This window comes from Neovison vison, chromosome 9 (genome assembly GCF_020171115.1).
Source record: "Neovison vison isolate M4711 chromosome 9, ASM_NN_V1, whole genome shotgun sequence".
Lineage (NCBI taxonomy): Eukaryota > Metazoa > Chordata > Mammalia > Carnivora > Mustelidae > Neogale > Neogale vison.
Window position 1 is genome coordinate 86,447,702 of NC_058099.1, and position 18,887 is coordinate 86,466,588.

Genomic DNA, 18,887 nt, shown 5'->3' on the forward strand with positions numbered 1-18,887 from the left:
CTTCCTCAATTTCTTTGATGAGTACTTTATAGTTTTCTGAGTAAAGATTCTTTGCCTCTTTGGTTAGGTTTATTCCTATGTATCTTACGGTTTTGGGTGCAGTTGTAAATGGGATCAACACCTTAATTTCTCTTTCTTCTGTCTTGTTGTTGGTATATAGAAATGCAACTGATTTCTGAGCACTGATTTTTTATCCTGACACTTTACTGAATTCCTGTCTGAGTTCTAGAAGTTTTGGAGTGGAATCTTTCGGTTTTCCACATAAAGTACCATATCATCTGCAAAGAGTGAGAGTTTGACTTCTTCTTTGCCAGTTTGGATGCTTTTTTTTGTTGTCTGATTGCTGAGGCTAGGATTTCTAGTACTATGTTGAATAGCAGTGATGATAGTGGACATCTCTGCCATGTTTCTGATCTTGGGGGAAAGCTCTCAGTCTTTCCCCATTGAGAATGATATTTGCTGTGGGTTTTTTCATAGATGGCTTTGGTATTGAGGTATGATCCCTCTATCCCTACAGTTTGAAGAGTTTTGATCAAGGAAGGATGCTGTACTTTGTCAAATGCTTTTTCAGCATCAATTGAGAGTATCATAGGGCTTTTTGTTTTCATTTTTAAAGATTTTATTTATTCATTTAACAGAGAGGGAGAGTCCAAGCAGGGAGAGCAGCAGGCAGAATGGGAGGGAGAAGCAGGCTCCCTGCTGAGCCAGGAGCTGGATGTGGAACTCGATCCAAGGATCATGACCTGAGCCACCTAGGAGTCCCGAGAGTATCATATGGTTCTTGTTCTTTCTTTTATTAATATATTGTATCACATTGATTGATTTGTGGATGTTGAACCAACCTTGCAGCCCAGGAATAAATCCCACTTGGTTGTGGTGAATAATCCTTTAAATGTACTGTTGGATCCTATGGCTAGTATTTTCCTGAGAATTTTTGCATCCATGTTCATCAAGGATATTGGTCTGTAATTCTCCTTTTTTTTTTTTTTTTTAAAAGATTTTATTTATTTTTTTATTTGACAGAGAGACAGAGATCACAAGTAGGCAGAGAGGCAGGCAGGCAGAGGCAGAGAGAGAAGCAGGCTCTGCACTGAGCAGAGAGCCTGATGCGGGGCTCGATCCCAGGACCCTGAGATCATGACCTGAGCTGAAGGCAGCAGCTTAACCCACTGAGCCACCCAGGCGCCCTGTAATTCTCCTTTTTAAACTCAATCTGGTTTTGGGATTAAGGTAATGCTGCCCTCATAAAATGAGTTTGGAAGTTTTCCTTCCATTTCTATTTTTTGGAACAGTTTTGGGAGAATAGGTATTCTTCTTTAAATGTTTGGTAGAATTCCCCTGGGAAGCCATCTGGCCCTAGGCTCTTGTTTGTTGGGCGATTTTTGATAATTGCTTCAATCTCCTAATTGGTTATGGGTCTGTTCAGGTTTTCTGTTTCTTCCTGGTTCAGTTTTGATAGTTTATATGTCTCTAGGAATGCATCCATTTCTCCCAGATTGTCAAATTTGCTGGCATATGGTTGCTCATAATATGTTCTTATAATTGTTTGTATTCTTTGGTGTTTGTTGTGATTTCTCCTCTTCCATGCATGTTTTTATTGATTTAGGTTCTTTGTCTTTTCTTTTTGATAAGTCTGGCCAGTGGTTTATCAATCTTACTAATTCTTTCAAAGAACCAGCTCCTAGTTTTGTTGATTTGTTCTACTGTTCTTTTGGTTTCTATTTCATTGATATCTGCTCTGATCTTGATGATTTCTCTTCTCCTGCTGAGTTTAGGCTTTCTTTGCTGTTCTTTTTCCAGCTCTTTTAGGTGTAGGGTTAGGTTGTGTACTTGAGACCATTCTTGTTTATTGAGAAAGGCTTGTATCGCTATATACTTTGCTCTCAAGACCACCTTTCCTGTGTTGCAAAGATTTTGAACAGTTGTGTTTTCATTTTCATTTGTTCCCATGAATTTTTTCAGTTGTTCTTTAATTTCCTGGTTGACCCATCCATTACTTAGTAGGATGCGGTTTAACCTCCATGTATTTGAGTTCTTTCCAACTTTCCTCTTGTAATTGAGTTCTAGCTTCAGAGCACTGTGGTCTGAAAATATGCATGGAATGATCCTAATCTTTTGGTACCAGTAACACCTGACTTGTGACCCAGGATACATTTAGGAGAATGTTCCATGTGAGAAGATGTGTATCTGTTGCTTTGGAATGGAATGTTCTTAATATATCTGTGAGGTCCATCTGGTCCGGTGTGTCATTTAAGGCCTTTATTTCCTTGTTAATCTTTTGCTTAGATGATCTGTCCAATTCAGTGAGGGGGGTGTTAAAGTCCTCTGCTATTATTTTATTATTGTCAGTGTGTTTCTTTGATTTTGTTTTTAATTGGTTTATATAATTGGCTGCTCCCTTGTTAGGGACATAGATATTTAAAATTGTTAGATCTTGTTGGACAGACCCTTTAAGTATGATAAAATGTCCTTCCTCATCTCTTATTATATCATTGGCATAAAATCTAATTTATCCGATACAAGAATTGCTACCCTAACTTTCTTTTGATCTCCATTAGCAGAGTAAATAGTTTTCCACCCCCTCACTTTAAATCTGGAGTTGTCTTTGGGTCTAAAATGAGTTTCTTGTAGATAGCATATTGATGGATTTTGTTTTTTTATCCATTCTGATACCCTGTGTCTTTTGACTGGGGCATTTACATTCAGGATAACTATTGAAAGATATGAATTTAGTGCCATTGTATTGCCTGTAAGCTGACTCTTACTGTACATTGTCTCTGTTCCTCTCTGGTATGTTACTTTTAGGCTTGCTTTCTGCTTAGAGGACCCCTTTCAATATTTCCTGTAGGGCTGGTTTGGTGTTAGCAAATTCTTGTAGTTTTTGTTTGTCTTGGAAGATTTTTATCTCTCCTTTTATTTTCAGTGATAGCCTAGCTGGATATAGTATTCTTGGCTGCATATTTTTCCTTGTTTAGTGCTCTGAATATATCCTGCCAGTCCTCAGTCCTTTCTGGCCTGCCAAGTCTCTGTGGATAAGTCTGCTGTCAGTCTGCTATTCGTACCATTGTATGTTACAGACTTCTTGTCCCAAGCTGCTTTCACGATTTTCTCTTTGTCACTAAGATTTGTAAGTTTTACTATTAGATGATGGGTTATGACTGTATTTTTACTGATTTTGAGGGTGGTTCTCTGTGACTCCTGGATGTTGATACTTGTCCCCTTTGTCATATTAGGATATTTCTCTATTATAATTTGATCCAATATACCTTCTTCCCCTTTCTCTCTTCTTCTAGGTTCCCAATTATTCTAATATTGTTTCGTCTTATGGTATCACTTATCTCTGAGATTCTCTGCTCATGGTCCAGTAGTTGTCTCTCTTGCTCAGCTTCTTTATTCTCCATCATTTGTTCTTCTATATCACTAATTTTCTCTTCTGCCTCATTTATTGTAGCAGTAAGAGCCTCCATTTTTTATTGCACCTCATTAATAGCTTTTTAAAATTTCAACTTGGTTAGATTTTAATTCTTTTATTTCTCCATAAAGGGATTTTATTTTTCCAGAAAGAGATTCTCTAATATCTTCCATGCCTTTTTTGAGCCCAGCTAGCACCTTGATAATCATCATTCTGAACTATAGTTCTTACATTACCAGTGTCTGTATTGATTAGGTTCCTAGCTATCGGTACTAACTCTTGTTCTTTTTTTTTTTTTTTTTTTTTTTGTGGTGAGTATTTCTGCCTTGTCATTTTATCCAGATAAGAATACATGAATGAGAGAGTGAAATACTAATAGGTTTGCAAAGACCCCAGGAAAATATACACTAACCAGATTAGACCTGAAACTGGGGGAGATAAAAGGGGAAAAATAAAAACTTATATATATATACATATATTTATATATATATATGTTAGATTGGTGAATAGATGTATTCCGGTCTCTTAGAAGAAACTACCTCCCAAAATTTTAAAGAAAGAAAAAAAAATGTATATGTATGCAGAAATAAGAGTTAACACAATGAAGGGATAGAATATGATTGTAAAGATGCAAATTTAAAAAGATTTTAAAAAGGAATTGCTACAAGTTAGTTGGAAAAAGAAGGAAAAAAAAGAGAATGTGATCAGTCTGGAGCTAGTTTTGGGAATATTTTGATCTGTTAGAAGAAATTGTATCTCAACATTTTAAAGAAAAAGAACTTACACAAAAAATAAGGTTAAATACAATGAGGGGATAAAATATGACAATAACAATTAAAATTTTAAAAAGTTATTTTTAAAAGGTATTGATAATAGTTAAAAAGAACATTAAAAGAAGAAAGAGGAAAAGTTAATAAAATAGAATAAGAAAAAAAATTTTTAAATTTAACTTAGCAGGACTGAAAGATCATGAGAAAAAGCCATGAATTCTATGTGTTGCTTTCCCCTAGCTCTGGATTTCCACAGTTCTCGTTAATAGGTAAACTTGGTCTTGGCTGGATGTTCTTGCTGATCTTCTGGGGGTGGGGCCTGTTGCAGTGATTTTCAAATGTCTTTGCCTGAGGTGAATTGCACTGCCCTTGTCAGGGGCCAGGCTCAGTTATCTGCTTGGGTTCAGTCTCGGGAGATTTTGTTCCCTGAATGCTTTCCGTAGAGCTTTGGAGGACCGGAATGAAGATGGCAACCTCCCAATCTCTGGCCTGGAGGAGCTGAGTGCTCAGGGCCCCCCTCCTCAGTGCACCCTCAGAAAAAAGCAGTCACTCCCTCCCGTCTCCCTGGTCTCTGGCCATGCTCTGTGCTCACCTGGCCTGTGACCGAGCATTTCTATCTCTGGTGCACGACCCTGTTCGGAGTCTCCAAACCCAGCAGATTCCTGCCACATGCTTGCATGCCACTTCTCCTGGAGGAGGAAGGAGGGGGGCGGGTCTCTCCGGATCTGCCACTTGTGGGGTCCCTGCTTGAAGAGCAGTGGCCGAGCTGTGCCTTGGATCACGGTTTAAGGTAACCCCGAGCTGTGAACCCACTCCTTGGCTCCATCTCTGTAGCCGGCCTCCCCATTGCAATACCTGGTAGCTCTGCCAAACTCGGACACCCTCGCTCTTTCTGTGACCCCATGGGTCCCTGAGACCACACTGTCCCCATGAGGGCTCCCCCCATGCTTAGCCACTGAAGCAATGTCCCTCAGTGGAGTGGACTTCTAAAAGTTCTGATTTTGTGCTCCACTGCTCTACTGCTTGCCAGGAGCCAGCCATCTGCCCACGGTTTATCTTCCTCTCACTTCACATTCATTTCTCTGCATGTCCTCCCTTTTAGAAAGTGGTAGTTTTTCTGTTCCTAGAATTGCTGCTCTTCTTCTCTTCTATCTCCTGTTGAGTTTGTAGGTGTTGGGAATGGTTTGATAATTATCTAGCTGAACTCCTGGGACCTAATGCTATTTCAGTCTCCTACTCCTCTGCCATCTTACTTCCTACTAAAAATAAGGGTTTTTTTTTTTTTTTTTAAAGATTTTATTTTATAGTTTCAAGTGATCTCTACACCATTGTGGGCTTTGAACTCATTACCCTGAGATCAAGAGTCTTGAAGTCGAGATCACTGCTCTTCTACCTGAGCCAGCCAGGCGCCCCCCCAAATAAGGAGTTTTTAATTTTAATTTGATTGTATATAACTCTGTAGAAGTTTGACCCTTAGTTGAGTAAACTTGACTTTTTATTCCCTCCTGTGACCACTTCCCCTAAATGCTTCAAATTTCAGACTGCAGTTAGGAAAACAACAACAACAAAACTCAGGGTACCAATATTACAGAAAAATTACCATATTTAGTGATGATTACACCTAAATATTGTCAGAGGGCTAAAGAACAGCTCCATGTGAAGTCCTGTCTGCTGGCTTAGATGACTATATCAGAACACCCAAGTACATCCTGCAGGAGATCTTTAGGGATGCAATGAACAATGGGAAGTCTGAGATTATTCTCTGGGACAGAAAATGGAGGCTGCAAACTAGGGGCTGTCACCATAATGTAGATTCAGGAAAAGATTTTAGGTTTTTAGGGTACTTTGATCAAAATTTTGATCAATGACTTGGATGAGATGGAACCAACAATTCTAGTAAATATGCCAATATGTCATGATTCATAGTGATCTTTCCAGATTTCAAAGGCTAGACCACATCATTCAAGATTTTGGTAATACTTAACCACTTTGCCTCAAAAAAAAAAAAAAAAACCACAAAAATAAACAAATGAACCAGTTTGGGCTAGAGAAAGCATGGTTAAACATAGTGATAAACACTTAGCTTCAGTGGGCCCAATAACAACAAAAATAACAGCCATGTCTACAGTTAACAACTTTTTTCAGATACATTTTTTTCACCTTGAAGCGGCCCCATGAGTGAGTTCAGTATGGCAGTAATTGTTTATTCAGTTTCAGAGATGCCAAAGCTGCAACCTAGAGAATTTAAGTGATTTGTCCCAAGTCATGAAGTTACAGAATGGTTGAACAGATACATGGGCTAAGAGTTGAAATCCTGTATATGGTCTACTACATTTGATACTTCCACAGAAATCAATAAGAAATGAACATCTTAAAGAGATCACCCTTATATTTGTGTCTTCCCATCATCAAAGAGAGTACTGAAGGGTGTAATGATCAAGAGGGGACTAGAGTAGGTGCTAAAGGGTTTGCCCATATAAGGAATTAGGTCCTCAGCTCCTGCATAATTGAGAATTGATTTTATTCATGCACATAGAGGGGTGGTATTGGAGGGAACCAATACCTGAATTGTGGAAGCATAGTTTTTCTACCTTTATGGGACCTTGGAGATTATTTAGTGGGTTCTTCTCACCTTTTGGATAAGAAATCTGAGATTCAGTGTGGATAAGAAATCTGAGATTCAGTGGCCTTAAGATGTTTCCTTCAGACTGGCTAGTTAGTGGTGTATCTGGGCTTGCCAGACATGGCTCTTTGTGTTGAATAGTTCCCTTTACTATATAAAACATATTTTTACTTAGATACATTTATTAACATTCATTAACAACAGGCAAACTTTTTTTCTTTTTATTTATTTATTTGAGGAGGGGGGTGGCAGAGGGAGAGAGAATTGTGAGCAGATTCTGCGCTGAGCATGGAGCCCCACACAGGGCTTGATCTTAGACCCTGAGATTGTAACCTGAGCCAAAACCAAGAGTTAGGCACTCAGCCAATCAGTTGAGCCACCGGGCACTTTTACAATCAGAAACAAAAGCCTTATTTGTCTTACAAAAATTATTGTCTTACAAAAATTAGTATCATGGCAGGGGGCAATTAGTATCATGGCAGGGGGCAGGAGGCACTACGCATTTCACAATGTATACATTGTGAAGACTGTCCGTCTGCTCTTTCTCCTTGTTCACTGGGCACATTGTAATTGCCTCACTTGTTTTACGATGAATCCTTGAGGACTCATCTCTCATTAACAAGCAAAAATCTTAGTCCCTAAGGTAAGGTGAGCAGAAGGATGTCCTATGGTATCTCTTCAAAAGGAATGATTTTTTTTTTTTTCATTATCATTAGGAATTGACAATGAGTTTCTTTTCATTCTAGCCTGTACTTGGTAAATTCAGTGTAGTAATGTGTTACCATGTGTTTCCTGTATTCCATGTAAGAAATACCATGGATTTCATGGGTTTTTTTTTTCCCCCCACTGAGTGTTCACAATTCTCCATTACCCTATTTAAAAAGTTTTCTGTAAAGTAAAAAGGGAGAGTAATCAAGAAGATTAAGTATCAAGTTTCTCAACTAATTAGCTGTAGAGCACATTTTGTGGGGACTTTTTGAAAACATTTCTTTACTAGTTCCCAAAATGTATGGCTTCCTATTTTTCAACTGTTACAGATTACCATATTTGATGCTGATTCCGAGGAGTCTCAGGACCTTGATTTAGCAATCCTAACAGCTCTGCTCAAGGGTGAGTGTCTGAAGAGGGTTACATCTCTTCCACATTTCCTCTTTTCATGTTCCATGGAAAATTTTTTTTTCATATTGATATTTTAAATAAAATATATGATCCCTTCTTTTAAACTAGGCACTAACTTAACAGCATCAGAACAACTAAATCTGGCAATGACTTGGGACAGAATGGACATAGCTAAGAAACACATCCTGATTTATGGACAACATTGGAAGGTAGAGTGAAGATGAAGTTATTTGGGAAAAATATTTTGTGTTGGCTTGTTGGGCGGGTGGCTCAAAAAAAAGAAACTGAAGGATAGATAGATTGGTTTGGGAGGTGTGTGGAGATAGCCTCTGTGTAGCTGGGTGCCCACAGATACCTGTGACATTTCTCTCATCAACTTTGCCTCCCTAAAGTAATTTTTTCCCCCTCAGGCTCTGCAGCCTAATTGAAACTGCCAAATGAAGTTGGGAGAAGGACAGAATGGAAGGATATTTTATTTATTTTTTTTATATGGTTGTATTTTTATATTGTTATTTAATACTTAAACCACTGAGCCACCCAGGCGCCCCTTTGTTATTTAATACTTGAAGCTCTTCTTATTTTTGCATTAAAGTGTGATATGTACTCACAACATAAATAAGTGAAAACAGAGAAGAGCAGAAGAAAGTTACTTATAGTGGTAATGATAATGATAATCACTATTAACATTCCTTTTTTAAAGATTGCAATTGTGACTGTACCCCAGGTATAATACATGCTTATTAGTTAAAACATCTAATGGTACTAAAAGGCTACTAAAATAACAGTAGTTCCCTGCCCTGCTAATTACAAGAGTAAAGTATTTTTGACATTTTTGGATTGTATTGACATTTATAAATCTCCATAGTTTTAAATAGCAAGTCATATTGCTGTTTTCTGATTCATTCATTTTAGAGTCCTCTCAACATTTCTGTCTGTGGTCCTGTCCTCACTGCTACAATCTGGACTGGTTGCCTGCTGTTCCTGATTTTGGGCTGTCATCCTGAGATCTACCGTCATCATATTGGAGATTCCCTTTGCCTCTCTCCTGTGTTAGAAACCCCACTTTCTTTATCCCGTGTCATCTTCTTCCCTGGTTTACTCCTTTATTTTAATGGGGTGCATCCTTTAGTAGCTTTCTGAGAAAGGAAACATGGAAGATAAACATTTTGAGAGCTTACACGTTTGGATATATTTTAATTAAAGATCAGAACTAATTTGCCTGAAGAATTTTGAATAGTTAGCTGCTAGCATTCAACATTTCTGATTTTTTCTTTGTTTGGACTATTTTTTTTCCCCTCTCTGGAAGTTCAAACAAATATCTTTCCAGTGTTTTGAGATTTTGCTGTGTGCTATTATGAGTCTTTATATCCATTATGCTGGGCACATGCTTTCAGCTTAGGAATTATGGGTTTCCATGCTGGGAAATTACCTTCCTGTTTTCTTTCTGGAATTCATAGCATTTAAATGTTGGACCTAAGGACTGCTCCTCTAATCTTATCTTTTTCCTTTTATCTTCCATATTTTTCTTTTTTTGATTTCTTCAACTTTAACTTTCATGCCTTATATGGAGCTTTTGGTTTCTGGAAGCATACTATTAATTTCTATGAGCAAATTTTTTTTTTCTTAAAGAATCCTGAATGTAATATCTTATTTCACTGAGAATATTGACAGTTTTTTTGAAGTTTTCTTCTTCTTGCATTGTCTGAGTCTTACTGACTGATGTTTTGTGGTGTGTTTATTCTGGACTTTTTATTTAAGAGTGGAGGAGAGAAAGCTCTTTAGAAATTTGGAGCCTGTAGGTGAGACTTTACTGTAGGTTTGAGCTTCACAGAGGATTGATGTGGCCTCCATTTGTTGGTGGGGACCAGAGATGACAGCATAGTCCTGCCTTTTCTCTTAGTCCCTTTACTGAAAAGAATCCTCTAATCCCCTACCTAGATAAGGTAAAACCTTGCTGCTAGTGCTAATGGAAGTCAAATGGGGGAAGATGAATGGGAAGGTCTCAACATTAGGGATTCAGTATGTATACATTTATTTCATCCTGAAGCTGCCAGAATCCCATGGCATAGATTTGTTTGGTTCTCAGCTTTTTCTGGTTTCAGTTTCTGGGGACTTTCATCTCCTAGTTTTCTGGGGGACAGTTAAGCCAATTACCAATTGACCATCTGCTTTCCAACTTTCAAAATATGACACTCTGGACCCGCTTGTTTTTGTGGATTCATTTCTTTTAAAAAATCCTTTTACAATTATTTTACTGAAATTTTAGGACAGAGTAGAAGTAAATGAGTGTGTTCAATTTCCCTTATATGTTTAGAAACTGGGTATGGTCTAAATCCAAACATGCCAAGTTAAAAGAACAAGAACAAAAGAAGCCTTGAATTTTTTTTTTAGAATTGCATTAAACCTATACATGAATGTGGGAAGCAATGAGATCTTTACAATTATCTGTCTCTGATACAAGAATGGATTTACTTCTGCAAGTATCTTTTATGCCTTTAAGTTCATTTTTTGTTATTTCTTCCATCAGGTCCTGAACATTTCTTAGTAAGACTGTATTTTATGATTGTTACTTTATTAATTATCTCTCTTATTTATTTCTACCTTCTGAAGGCTGGTGCACTGGAACAAGCAATGTTAGATGCCTTAGTGATGGATCGAGTGGATTTTGTGAAGCTCTTAATAGAATATGGAGTGAACCTCCATCGCTTTCTTACCATCCCCCGACTGGAGGAGCTCTATAACACAGTGAGTATTGGAAAATTCCATCAGTCGCCTCCCTTAAGATTCATTTATTAATTAGCTTAATATTTAGCTTAAGCTAAATATTGAATGTCCAAGTCTTCTTGAATATTGGCATACAAAGATTATTTAGAGACAGATTTCTCAACCAGAGGACAAACATTCTTACCAAATCCATTTTATCCTATGGTCATTTCTGCATTTCTTATTTTAATTAATTACACAGAGTAGAAACAAACCAAGTTAAGAAAACACAACAGGAAGACCATAATTAAAGCCAGTGATGTAAATAAGAACAAATTGCTTTTATTGAATTGTTGGAAACATCTCGACCTACAGCCACTGTTAAAATTCTATTCCTGCAACTTTCCTATGCAGACCCTTTATTGAAACCAGACTAGCTTACTCATTGTAAAAGCACTAATTGCTCAAGCCAAGTGCCCTTGTTGCAATGTCCTTCCTTGTTCTTTGAATCTTAACCTTTCTTTAAAGCCCTCTTCAAGCTCTTTTTGAATACTCCAGTTTTCACTGATCTATTCCTATGGTACAAATTTTTTTGCAACTCTTTCCAAGCACACATCTTTGTAATTATTTTTTCATGTAAGTCCCCCCTCTCTTCAATTAGACTGTAAAAACTTTAAACAAAGTACTTATATTCTTCATTGGCTCCCTCAAAGCTGAATTGAACATAGAGTGTTCAATAAGTAATTGTTGATGGAGTGTAATAGTGTGATGGGGTTTGTCATGGTGTAGTTTATATATGATAAAGGATAGTTATGAATTACTTAAAATTTATTTTTGTCTCTTGAAAGAAATAAAGTTAATTAAATTTTTACTACCTGCATGTGTGTGCGCACACACGCACACACACACACACACATTTTACATCTTATTTTGAAAAATATTTCTAATTATATCTTCTCCTAGAAATAACTTATAATTAATTGAGGTAAACCTTATTACTAAAGATATTGAAGAAAATTTTCAATATTCTGGATTATTTATACATTCTGAAATAAAATATTTTCCCCCAGCATATGGTAATTAAAAGGAATAAATTTTTTCTTTCCCTCTTATAGAAACAAGGACCTACTAATATGCTCTTGCATCATCTTGTCCGAGATGTAAAACAGGTAACCTAATTATGAATGTGTGCAAATTTCTTTGTGTATTGTTTTAGCTCTGTGATTGAGGTGTTGCCAGATTTTGCTTTGTAAAATGTTGATTTGGATTTTCTTTTTTTTTTTTTTTTAAAGATTTTATTTATTTATTTGACAGAGAGAGATTACAAATAGGCAGAGAGGCAGGCAGAGAGAGAGAGGAGGAAGCAGGCTCCCCGCTGAGCAGAGAGCCCGATGCGGGACTCGATCCCAGGACCCTGAGATCATGACCTGAGCCAAAGGCAGCGGCTTAACCCACTGAGCCACCCAGACGCCCTGATTTGGATTTTCTAATGAGTTACCTACCCTCTTTGCCTAGGAGTCTGAGCAATTTCATCACCAAACCATACTCCTAAGTTTTTTTACTTGTAATTTATTTTATATTTTTAAAGATTTGATCCACCATGTAAGTGGCATTAACTATTAATTATTTTCTCTTACAAAATATGAATCAGGGACATATAAAACTTTCAATCAGAACTTTACCTCAACATGATACAACAGTATTTCCAAAGATAATAATGCTTGCTGAAAATAAAGACATTTCCTTGTCCTGTCATGTTAATTAGAGGACTGATATGTGATTTTCACTTTTTTGTTGTTGTTATTGTTTTGACTATGAGTGATGGCTTGGAGGCCCTACCTCCTTTTGTGAGTCTGAGCATTGTTTTAGGGAGCCAGGATGACTCCTACTAGTCAGTACCCTTGCTCATATTTTGCTCATGGTGCTTTCCCTGAACTTGGAGTTAAATCAGACTTAAAATCAAATCATCTTCTGTTAGTTACTAAACCTTTAACCATCTCTTATGCTTTAACTGCTTCTCTTTTAATCACCAAGAACTTCTATTTACATCTGCAGAAAACTAGAAGAGATGTTTTTTGTCCCCATGATTAAACTCCATCCATGGCACACTTTAAGAGTACTTGCTCATTTCTTGGAAGTGTGGTATCTTGATGGAGAGATTGTGGGCATTCTGGCTGTGTTGTCTTGGTGGGAGAGCCAGAGTAAAAGGCTACAGAGGAAGACATTTAGTTGGCAAATTAGAAGTAAGCAAAAATATCCATGCTGATGTAAATTTAGTTTGCATGAGTTATGCCAGATCAAGATGATTTTCCTTAGATTATTTCCTTGAACTTTGATTCCTTTACAGTAAATTGAAGAAAAAGGAATAGAATAGGTTAAATGATTTTAACTAGTAGCAACTAAGAGCATTAGTTTTGGTGTTCCTTAAAAAAGGTAAATTATGCATGTATTTGCATTTATTCATATATGAATCAGTGTAATAACCTTAATAGGTGAAGGGTAAGATTAAGAGGTATAAACTCCCAGTTAGACAATAAAGAAGTTTTGAGGGTGTAATGGATAGCATAAGGAATATAGTTAATAGTATTGTAATAACTTTGTATGGCAACAGATAGTATCTAGACTTATCATAATGTATAAAAATATTAGATCACTGTGATACACACCTGAAATTAGTAGGATATTAGATGTCAATTATACTTTAATGAAAGATTGTACTGTGAATGGTAATTGAGAAGTAATGATTATGAAAAGGTAGTAAGGCAGGTTTTTAAGTGGTCTGTTACCTTCATTTAGACTAAGACTCATATACTTGGAGATCTGCTACTCAGCCCTCTATCAACCGTAACATTTGTTTTGGCACAGCCTCATATTTTGATCTTATTTTGTTCTGCCATACTATGTTTCTTATTTCTATTCTACCTCCTTCCATATTCTTATTTTGTGTATGATGTAGTCAACACAGTGCAAAGTGCTATAGCCAATTCAATAGAGAGGTGGAAGTTCTAAGCCAATGTTAATTTTGAATCACTTACACTCAGTATATTGAAGGGGAGGAAGAAATTTTCCACAGTCTATGGTTCTTGCAGCTAACCTAAGAATTAAATTTTATATGAGATAGATTAACAGGAGAAAAAAATCAGAGTTTTATTGTGTGCACATAGAGGCCCAGTGATGAAATTGAGACCTCAAGAAATGACCAAGGTGGGGAATTTTTATACTTTTCAGACAAAGAGACAATAAATCTGTGAAGAATTGACAAGACAAAGAAAACTTAACACTGGAGCTTCAATTAGTAAGGAATTCTAAACAGAATTTCGACTGAGCTAGTAAATTAGTAAAAAGCAACGAGGGTCACTTATACAACCTTCTCTGCTCTAAATTTCCCTTCTCTGGTGATAAGGATGTCTCTTTACCTCCTGGGACAGGGATGGTACCTTTCACATGGGGGAGTTATTTCCTGCTTTTGGGGAACAGAAGAGGATCTGAGTGTCTTTCTTGTATGGGCTGTCTCTCAAATAACTTTTATTTAAAATAATCAAGTATATCAAAATGGCACATTTTGGCAATATCCTCCAATGATTTTACTTCTGTTGTAATAGTTATATAATTTCCAGTTAAAAACAATCTTTTATACTATATTTAAGTGTGTTTTAGTATAAAGTGTATGTATGCATGAAAGAAAGAGAAAAAAGAATGTTGCATGAGCAGATAATAAGCACACACTTGATATCTGTGAAATGAAAAACACATTAAGACTAGGTTTTTTTCCCCTCTGAACAAGCAGACTGTATCAGTGGTTGGTCACATGAATCGATCTGTTTGTAAAGATGCTTGAAAAGTATGAGTCTGCCTCTTTGCAGATGATTGGGTTATGTCCTAACAGATGGCAAAGGAGACACAAAACGGGAACTGAAAGTTACAACGTGTTACATGGTTTTGTTTCAGCATGCCCTTCTCTCAGGCTACAGAATAACACTGATTGACATTGGATTGGTAATTGAGTACCTCATCGGTGGAGCATATCGCAGCAGCTACACTAGAAAAAGTTTCAGAGCCCTCTACCACAACCTCTACAGAAAACACAAGGTACCACAACTGATAAGTACCCTCATAAACTATGGGATATCTAGGAGTTAGACTTTTAGAAAAGTGGCTTAGGAAGTTCAAATGGGAATAGCTTCTAAAATGGACGTATATAAAGTCTAGGAATGTAAAGTCAGAGTTGCTCCCTGGTTGATTAGCTGAGAAAACATCGCTTGTTTTCAAAGAGAGCCTTTCTTCTTGAAGGATAATGGAAGTTTTAGAAAGCGGAGTTTGGGCATTTGGGGTTGAGAGAAGAGCAGCGGCAGGGAAAGGCACAGTGCTCTGGACCTCAGGATACGTTTTTGCAGTGACAAGGAGGGGCCTTTGTTGCCATCAATATGATAGAAGGTAGTGAAGGCTAAGACTGGAAAGGTGGTTTTGGATCACAGAAAAGTCCAGAATATCAAGCCACTTTTGACCTTTATTTATAAAGAATCAGGTGATGTGAAAGCCTAACTTGTCTTTAAGAAATAAAAGAACAAAGCAAAAGAAACTCAAATTTCACAGAGAAAATGATGTTCCTTAAGATTTCAGAGGCATAGAGATGCACGTGAGGTATCAGCTCCTTCACTAAAACCAAATACATCTTGCTGTGAGGTTACCTGTGACAGGTGTGAGGAGACTGCGCCCTTGCTGTAGCCCAGTGGGGAGTTTGCTAGGCAAGTACCCCTCGTGCTTGTTTTCCTTCTGAAATGGTGTGAATTACTGCCCATTTCTCTGACTGTTTTCTAGGGAAGGATTAGAGTTTATTAGTGAACTCCTATAGTAAGTTAGGTCATAGCAGTTACAAATACATGGTTTGGAGTCAGAAGGATTTGGGATGGAGTATTAGTTTTGCTCGTTAGTATTTGTGAAGTCTTGAGTAGAAGCTTAACCTCTCTGTGTGTCACATTCTTTATAAAATGGGGATAGTAATATCTCATAAATTTATCAAAAGGATTAAATAAAATTATACCTGGAAAACCTATATTCCTGGTACATAGAGGGTACAACATAACTGTTAATAATAGTCAGTACGATCACTACTGATGATGCTATTAATTCTGTATTACAACCATCATAATAATAATTTGAGTATGACTTTTTAGAAGCCAGGACCCATCACTTCTTTGTGTAATTTATATCCATAAAGTGCAAATGAAAATAAATGCGTAAATACAGGAGCTTGGGCAGGACGGAGGTAGCTTCCAGGCGCTGCATTTGCCGCTGAACCCGTGGGGTCGCGCAGCCCAGGGGTTCCCCAGGGAGGCCCTCAGTTGCTGGGTTCAGAAAGGGACTAGGCCTCAGATGTGCCGCAGGCCGCGCTACCATGAGGCAGCGCGCAAGGCGGGGAGAATGCTGTGGGAAGTTCTCCGCTAATCTTTCTGTGTCTCTGGATCGTGTGCCTTCAGAAATTTTGCTGAAGATCTTTTCCCACTTGGATGCTGGGACCCTGCTGTGTACTGGATGCATGACTAGGCGCTTTTATCATCTGGCCAATGACCATTTTAATTGGATCACAGTCTCTTCAACTGCTTTTTCACCTAAAAGATCTACCTGGAAAATTGCTTCAGCAGAGAAGACCGCTGAATCTATGAACTTACTATTGGTCAAGTGTAAAGAAGCTGGGTACGGGAAGAAAGAATCTCTCAGAAAACGAAGAGCTTTTGCAAAAGCCACGCTAGCTCAGGTTCTCCAGCTGGTCAACCCTTCCACAGGCCGTGCAGTTCAAACCAAAGAGGCCCTCAGAATATCTGGTTCAGGTTGGGTAATTATGGTGAAAGAAAAAAGTGGAAAAGAATCCATCATGGAGGGCATTGATCTCTCCATAAATGATTCTACAGTGACAGTTACGTGGTACAGCCAGAACTGGCCATAGCTAGCCACGTTGTCGACCTTAGATTTGTGTGCTATGACACCAGTTGTTATGGACCCCCTCCAAAAATGGACCTCAGTGGCATTGTTGAATTGCAAAATACAACCTGAGTAACTTGGCTGGATCCACCATGATTGGCTGGGACAGACTCCTTGGGATCTTCTGCTTACAGCCAGGCCTCCTGGTGGGGCTGTGGAAGGAGGGGGAAGAATGGGCTTTTGTTACAGCAAATCTTCATTTCCATCACTTTGTGGAAAAGAGCACGTTAGGCTCAGCCACTGTCCCCTTTGAGCTACCTCCTCATACGCCTCTTGTGGATGACAACCCAGAATCTGGACTACCTGGCCACCAACTCCATGCTGATTTGCATAGCAGTGGAATGTTCTACCTGTGTGGCACATTTCTCCATCTCTTTACCAAGAAAGGATACATTGAAAATGGATATGTGAAGCTTGCTGTTCTAAGTTTTAAAAATAACACAGAAAACTACCTCTTACTGGAAAAGATGGCCTCTCTTGGAGAACTGGTATTTTCAAAGGCTGTATAAAGAGTTGTTCTGTATGGCCCTAATAAGTCTGTGGGATGAATATGGGAAACCCTTTTGGTCTTTCAGTTCCCTGGTTTGTATGAGATTTCTGGGTCCTCTAATGGTCCTAATTTCTTGGGACAGACTTACTATGTTGACTCACAAGGGAAAAATGCTCATGATGTGGATTAAAGAGACAGAGTACTTCATCGTCAGCCTGGTCCTTTTCCTGAGGATAGCAAAAATAAGCCACTGCTTTGGGACAACATATTAAGTATTAGCAGAAGGTGGCAAATGATTGTTGCTGTTTGTTTGTTTTGGACTAATCAGCTTTGTTCTTGGTGTTGGAAGTTGACATAAAGTGGTAGTCAGTTTGATGACTTCTTATTTCAAAAAATAAATAAATGAAGTATCTCAAAGACCATGGTATCATCCATTTTATATCAGCCCCTTAAAGAATGCTTCTTTTATTTTCTCATTGATGAAAGTTTCATGCTGATAAGCAATAAATTATGTTGTTATTGGGCCTAATCCCTGGAATTCCAGTGGTGCTGTGTAACATCTGGGGAAGTTCCATAACTTTCTAACTTAACCTTGGAGTTGTTTGTGAATGGGAACTTTTTCTTATCAGAACTGTGAATCTTTACTGCCTATTCTGAACTTGTTCCAGGTATAGAAACTCCATTGATTTTTAATGGAATTTCCACATAGAGAAGGAATGCAGATATATAATAGGGAACAAAAGAGTATGTTCTCTAGGATGTTAGGAAATAACATTGTGCTTAATAAGGAGGAGATCATGAGAGGCTTTTGTTGGACGAGTAATTAAATACTAATCATGGGCTAGAGACAGAACCTTGGGATACTTGGTAGGACACAATATTATATTTTGTTTTCATTACTGTCTGGAAATGAAATGTTCATTGTTACCATGATAATCTTTTTTTTCCCTTTTTGTTTTATTTTAAAAATAAAATAACACCTTCCAGCGAGTGACCAGTTTTGCTCAAAGCCTTTCCCAGCCCCCTCTTCACCGAAGACGCCCCTCAGGAAATAGAAAAGAATCTGCAGAAAGCACACTTCATTCCCAGTTCATTAGAACTGCCCAGCCTTACAAATTCAAGGTACCACTTACTTCTTTTTAGATGTGAAAATAAAATTGTTCTTGTAGGCTAGACCATTTCTTCAATTTAAAGTTGGAGGAAAGAGGGCGCCTGGGTGGCTCAGTGGGTTAAGCCACTGCCTTCGGCTCAGGTCATGATCTCAGGGTCCTGGGATCGAGTCCCGCATCGGGCTCTCTGCTCAGCAGGGAGCCTGCTTCCCTCTCTCTCTCTCTCTGCCTGCCTCTCTGCCTATTTGTGATTTCTCTCTGTCAAATAAATAAATAAAATCTTAAAAAAAAAATAAAAATAAATAAATAAAGTTGGAGGAAAGAGCTACAAACAGGTCAGTTAGAAGTACCCTAAACAGATGTGTGCTGGTCAGCAGCCAACAACAAGGGAGTAAATGATTCTACAGTGACAATTACGTGGTACAGCCAGAACTGGCTGTAACAATGTCGTTAACAATGTCGTTAATCCACCTCTCCTCATATCAACTCAGTCCCACTTTCCTCTGGGGACGAATGGATTTGCTCAGGAGTTTCTGTATAAATGATACCCGTGTTGGCTGAAAGAGGTTTACTTTCCATAATTCCTAGGATGAAAGGATATTTTATAAAATTATCCTTGATAACCAGCAATGAATGAAAATTTCCTTTTCTTTATAGAAATAGAGGAAATGTATAATTTTCT

The 18,887-nt window shown here is 37.9% G+C and overlaps 1 protein-coding gene and 1 pseudogene across 6 annotated transcripts in view; both read left to right on the top strand.

The window, feature by feature from the left end:
- TRPM6 (transient receptor potential cation channel subfamily M member 6) overlaps positions 1–18,887 on the top strand; it is a 165,313-nt gene that overhangs the window by 74,359 nt on the left and 72,067 nt on the right. For all 6 annotated transcript variants that reach the window (XM_044265882.1, XM_044265881.1, XM_044265879.1 and 3 more), the window contains exons 10-15: positions 7,843–7,915; positions 8,033–8,133; positions 10,535–10,669; positions 11,743–11,796; positions 14,576–14,716; positions 18,084–18,218. In XM_044265882.1, the coding sequence (XP_044121817.1) occupies positions 7,843–7,915; positions 8,033–8,133; positions 10,535–10,669; positions 11,743–11,796; positions 14,576–14,716; positions 18,084–18,218 (639 nt within the window). The remainder of the gene's footprint in view (positions 1–7,842; positions 7,916–8,032; positions 8,134–10,534; positions 10,670–11,742; positions 11,797–14,575; positions 14,717–18,083; positions 18,219–18,887) is intronic.
- LOC122917002 lies at positions 16,023–17,574 on the top strand (annotated as a pseudogene).